This window comes from Panicum virgatum, chromosome 9N (assembly GCF_016808335.1).
Source record: "Panicum virgatum strain AP13 chromosome 9N, P.virgatum_v5, whole genome shotgun sequence".
Taxonomy (NCBI): Eukaryota; Viridiplantae; Streptophyta; class Magnoliopsida; order Poales; family Poaceae; genus Panicum; species Panicum virgatum.
In genome coordinates, this window is record NC_053153.1 from 57876364 (window position 1) to 57882377 (window position 6014).

Genomic DNA, 6014 nt, shown 5'->3' on the forward strand with positions numbered 1-6014 from the left:
CAGTCATCGAACCTCAGGGGAATCACAGTGGCAGCCTCGGCTCCGATGGTTAGTCACTTACTGTTTGCAGATGACAGCTTGTTGTTTTTTAAGGCAAACAGGGAGAGTGCGGATCAGGTGAAGGATGTGCTACACATCTACTGCCAAGCCTCTGGGCAGCGGATTAATATGGATAAATCTTCGATACATTTTGCAAAAGGTGTCAGCGGGGGCATTTGTGAGGCTATCATGGACTCCTTACAGGTCCATAATGTTGCATTGAGTGAGAAGTATCTGGGCATGCCCTCGGATGTTGGTGTCTCAACAAATGGGGCGTTCAAGTACCTAAAAGATAGGGTGTGGAAGCGAGTTCAAGGCTGGCTGGAACAGACTCTTTCATCTGGAGGAAAAGAAGTCCTGATCAAGTCTATAGCGCAAGCGATCCCAACTTTTTCTATGTCATGCTTCAGACTACCACGGGGGCTATGCCAGCACATTGACAATCTACTCTGGAGTTTCTGGTGGGGAAGCAAGGAGGGTAAAAGGAAGACATGCTGGGTTGCATGGGAGGAGATGGCCAAACCAAAATACATGGGAGGCATGGGTTTCCGAGACATAGAGATTTTCAACCTTGCACTGCTGGCACGACAGGCGTGGCGGATCCTGCAAGATCCTGACTCGCTTAGCGCAAGGGTTCTCAAAGCAGTGTACTTCCCGAGCAACTTATTTCTGGAGGCAGACCTGGGACCCTCTCCATCTAGAGTTTGGCGGGCTATTGTCGATGGCAAAGAAGTGCTCAAACAAGGCTTAATTCGTAGGATTGGAACCGGGGAAGATACGGAGGTGTGGCACTCAAATTGGCTTCCGAGGGATGGGCAGCTACGGCCAATATGCTGCATCAGTGACACACCGCCGGGAAAGGTCAGTGAACTGATTAACCCGCTGACGTTTACATGGGACTTGCAGGCGGTGGACACACACTTCCTGCCGATGGATGGCGAGCTGATCAGAAGCATTCCGCTGTCTGGACGGATGCAGGAGGATTTCTGGGCCTGGCATTACGAGAAGTCTAGAGTTTTCTCTATTAGATCGGCTTACCGGATGCTGGTCACGACACGGGAACGGCGGTCAAACTGAATTGAACACAACCCGGGGAGATCAGGTGTCGAGGCGGACCAGAAAGACTGGACGGATCTGTGGTCAGTCAAGGTCCTATCGAAAATCCGGGTGTTCCTATGGAGGCTCGCTAAGCACTCCATTCCGACAAGCGATGTGCGGCATCGCAGAAACATGGCACAGACAAGCAAATGCTCTATCTGTGGCGGTCAGGATTCGTGGAAGCACTCGCTACTGGAATGCAATATGGCCAAGTGCGTTTGGGCTTTACAATGTGATGAACTTGTTGATTTCATCAGTCAGGCACAAGATGACAATGCACGCGGGTGGATCCATGAAGCAATAGTAGGTCTCGCTCATGATAAGTTGGTGAGACTTGTTGTAACTTTGTGGGCAATTTGGCATGCGAGGAGGAAGGCAATTCATGAAAATATTTTTCAGAGCCCGTTGTCCACTCACAGCTTCATAGAGAGGTTTATTGCAGACTTGGAGACGGCTATGCCGACAGTGGAGAGGAAGGGGGATGCTGGTGCGGGCTGTGCACCTGCTGCAGCTCCCAAATGGATTCCGCCCCCACAAGGCCTGATGAAGGTAAATGTCGACGCCGCACTTTCGAAGAATTTTGATATTGTGGCGATGGCGGCGGTGGCGAGGGATGGGGCGGGCGCTTTCATGGGAGCGTCGGCCCTAGTGATGAAGGGCATATCCGACTCAGAGACGGCGGAAGTGCTGGCGTGCCGTGAAGGCCTAGCCCTTGCAGCGGACCTCATGATCAGGAGGGTGCGGATTGCCACAGACTGTGCCTGTGCTGTCCGAAGCATGGCAGAGCCTGGAATGGGTCGATACGGCCATGTAATCAAAGAGATGAAGGCTGGTATGGCGAATTTCGAAAGAGCAGAAGTTGCCTATGAAGGGAGGGCGTCGAACACTGATGCCCATGCTTTAGCTAGAAGCTCGATTTATGAATCATTAGGAAGACATGTTTGGTTTTTTTATCCTCCTGATAGAGTTTGTAGTGGCTACGCTGTTTGAGTAAAGTTGGCACACCCCCTAAAAAAATTAACGCGGCAAAGACTTGGTCAGTTGCCAGCTGGTCAACCAAGTTCTGCTGCTCTTCGCATTCGTGCAACGCACCGGCGGCCAGTCGCCGTCACACTATTTGTGAGCGCCTCCATTTGCTCCGGTTTGGACGGTTTCTTCATCACCCATGGCCTGAGCTCTGAGCCTCTGACCAGTCCAGCAGCACACCTCCAACCACCTCCTCCCTTGGCTGTCCTCATCGCCTCCGATTCCGATCGTCCCGACTGCCGATGTGGTCACATCTGTAGCCGGCGAGGGCAGTCAAGGAACCCCATCGCAGCGATGGCGGAGATGGTCGGGTCCATCGTCGTCGGCGAGGTGGTCAGCCGGACCTCCTCCTTCCTCCTCAGCAGGCACCGGGACCGGCTGAGCGCGCGGGAGTGCGTCGAGCGGCTGGAGATGGCGCACATCCGGATGGAGGCCGCGCTGGAGGTGTCCGCGCGGTGGCGCGCCGCGGACGCGCCCCTGCTCCGGTGGCGCCGCCGCCTGCGCCGCGCCGCGGGCGAGTGCGACGCCGCGCTGCACCGGTGGAAGCTCCGGGAGCTGCAGGAGGAGGCCGCCCGGGAGCGGCTGGCGCGGGCGCCGCTTCCGGGGCGCGTCGCGCACGCCGTCCTGTGCTTCGTCTCGGCGCTCCTGGCGCTCGCCCGCCGCGGCCGCGGGGACGAGGCCTCCCGCGCCCGCGCCGCCGTGCAGAGGTTCGAGAGGCTGGCCGACGGCGCCGCCGAGTTCCTCAGGTGCGTGGAGTTCAACGCTGCGCCGCGGAAGCGGAGGCTGCTCGGCCCCGCCGTCGGGGAGCTCGGCGACGGCATGCTGCGGGGAGCCGGAGCTCGGCACTGTTTCCTGGGGGCCGCTGGTGGATCGGGGAGCCTGGCGGAGGTTTGGATGGGAAGCAGCAAGCCTTGCCGCGGTTACGGCAAGCGCAGGGCGTCCGGGAAGAAATTGCTCCTCCTGGTATGAACAACGGAGGTAGCACACGATCGATCGGGTTCAGTCAAGTCGTCAGAAACAGATCACAGGAGGCTCGATCTGGCTGGAGCTAGCCTTGGTCACAGTCACCCCATTTGACGTTCGGATCTGCCGGAAAGGAAGCAATTTTAGGGGCCAACTTGTAGAACGTGGATGATGGTTCAGCGAGTCTATGGTCAAATCCGGCGTGTCCGGTGTGCCGTGTTGTAGAGGACTTGTGGACACGGGAAGTCCGGCTACCTCTTTGGAGTTTTGGCGTAGCCATTCAGGCGGTTCTAACGAGAATTTTTTATTTTTCTAATACTAATTCATCTAGCTAGCATTTGCTAAAATAATCATCAAATCCAAGAATTACAAAAGTAATACACTATCTTCTGGACAAAAACTTTATTTTCATTCACTGACTGTACGAAAACATATGATTTTTTCGAATGAGCAGACCGAATTTGCACATTTCTTTTGTTTGTTTCTGTTTACAAGAGTATATATCAAATAAAATCAGCTACTGCCTACTAGTAGGGACAAAGTGAAAGGAAAGCATTGGAAAGTGGTGGCAGGCTAGCAGCGGCCAAAATCCCTACATGAGAGGTGCTGTTTGGTTCACATGACGTTTTTTTAGATCCTATCACATCAAAATAAATTTTATCATTTAGAAGTATCAAATAAAATTTATTTATAAATTTTTTTTATATAGATGAATGTTAATTCACGAAACGAATCTAATAAGCCATCATTGTAACAAATTATGAATAAACTATAGCCTCTAGAGGAGTTCGCCGCTAAATGTTATAGCCCGCTATTTGCATCATTGCAAGCAAGTGATATTGATAGACATGCATATGAGATGTGGTCCTAGAGTTTATTTGAACAAAACAGAAATACAAGAACGCAAGGCTACGTGAAGTCGTGAACAACGTGCAAAGTAGGACGGCACCTGCTTTCTCATACCATTATAGAGTTTCTACCTAACCTACATCATTGATGTCTCATGTCTTTTGGCAAATATTCTTGGACCAACAGGCGACAGCTCTCGCTCGTTGTTCTTCGTCAGAGTCCACTTATTCAAGTCACCGCCGCTTGTCTCATAGACCTGAACTCTGGTCTATGTTAATTTCCTTAATGGTGTTTCTTCTTAAATAATCTCCCTATACACACTCTTCACATCTTCGATGACATCAGTCGAGCTCGTGCAGTCTTACGATCATCGCTAGTTCGTTCCAGAGTCCGACTAATGGCGGAGATCGTGAGTTCCGCGGTGGCCGAGGGGATTGTGACCCAGATCGTGTCCAGCGTCCTCGACATGCAGAGGCAGGAGCGGAGGCCGAGCGAGGAGGAGCGCCTGGAGCGGCTGGAGATGGCGCACATCAAGCTGGAGGCGGCGCTCGAGACCTCCGACAAGTGGCGGATCAGCGACGCGTCGTTGCTCCGGTGGCGCTGCAAGCTCAAGCGCGCCGCCCGGGAGTGCGACGACGCGCCGCGCCGGTGCAAGCGGCGCGCCGTGGAGGACGTGGAGAGGCGGCGGGCGGCGAGGGGCGCGTCCTTCCCCGCGCGGCTCGCCCACGCCGCCAGGTCGTTCCTCTCCTCCGGTTCCGGCATCCTCGGCGGCGGCGGCGGCGGCGACGACGACGGGCGCGGCTGGAGCGGCCCCGCAGTCCGGCGGTTCGAGTGGTACGCGGACGGCGCCGCGGAGTTCCTGAGGTTCGTGGAGCTCGGCGGCACGCCGCGGCGGTACGCGTTCTTCGACCCGCTCATCGCCGCCGGCGACGAGCTCCGGTACCGGCTGGTCTGTGGCAGCCAGTACCACCTGTTCTGCGTCCGTCCCATATCCCTGGAAGGCCGCGGGGTAGAGGCGAAGCTCATCTTCATCAGCGAGGACTCCGACGCGCCGGAGAAGAACCTGTGCATCAGCTCGATGCTCCGGCTCTCGGAGAGCACGGACATCGTCGGGACCACCATCAAGTGCCTGCAGCTGCTGGTCACGCCCCACTTCAGGTCCACGGCCGAGGCCGCGGCCAGGGAGCTCGCGAGCCTGCCGACGCAGGACTTCTCCTGGGTGCCCTACGCCGACTCCACCCACAAGGAGCACTGGAACAGCATCCACCGAGACATGAGCCAGTGCTTCCGCCCGGACCCGCTCTGCTGCAGCAGCCATCAGCATCGCGCAGAGCCGCCCTGCGAAGGCGACACGGGCGCCATGGGGCTACCAGAAGTGTCTCTGGAGTCAGTGATCGAGGTGTACTGGCAGTGCCAGATCCCCCTGTCCGAGGACAACACGCAGAGGAGGAGGGCGATCGCTGAAGGCCGAGCAGCTTCGTCGAGAGACGCGCCGCACCTGAAGCTCGGGCTCCTGTTCACGCCCCATGGCTCGTTAGGGCGGAAAATAAAAGTAGCCGCCGTGGACCATTCTGCCGCATATACGGACGCTCCCGGACGCTCCCATCGTAGTCGCAGCAGGTTGTTTTCGAGATGAACGCGACTTGGATTTTCCAATCCATTTGTTGACGTATACGGCAGTTTTTAAAATCAGTATACACGAACATAAGATCCCACCAGGGATTGCCTTTCCCTGCATTTTCTGGATCCCTCCACGCCATTCTGAGGGTGTTTAATGGGTGAAAAAGTTTGGATTTGGCTACTGTAGCACATTTCATTATTATTTAACAATTAATGTCTAATCATAAATTAATTAGCATAATTAGATTCATTTTGTAGGAATAAGTTAGACTATATAATTAGTTATTTTTTTCAACTGTGACAGATACTGCGCAAATTTTTTTGGGAATTAAACGCAGTCTCTATTCTTCACAAACATGCTCTCTCCCCCCTTTCTAAGCAGGTGTATTAAACTTTGTGCTTTATTATTGAGAAAACTA

The 6014-nt window shown here is 54.5% G+C and overlaps 1 protein-coding gene across 1 annotated transcript; it reads left to right on the forward strand.

Moving 5' to 3' along the window:
• The first annotated feature begins 1992 nt into the window (after positions 1-1992).
• LOC120689166 lies at positions 1993-5768 on the forward strand. Its single transcript, XM_039971489.1, has 2 exons — positions 1993-3130; positions 4266-5768. The coding sequence occupies exons 1-2, from the start codon at positions 2458-2460 to the stop codon at positions 5609-5611; spliced, it is 2019 nt and encodes a 672-aa protein (XP_039827423.1). The 5' UTR covers positions 1993-2457; the 3' UTR covers positions 5612-5768.
• Positions 5769-6014: the final 246 nt, after the last annotated feature.

What these genes read in the sequence shown, in the direction of transcription:
- LOC120689166 (XM_039971489.1), top strand. Translation starts at nt 2,458, where the DNA reads ATGGCGGAGATGGTCGGGTCCATCGTCGTCGGCGAGGTGGTCAGCCGG. An exon ending in GAAATTGCTCCTCCTGGTAT is followed by an intron (nt 3,131 to 4,265) that starts GAACAACGGAGG and finishes TTCCTTAATGGT; the next exon opens with GTTTCTTCTTAAATAATCTC.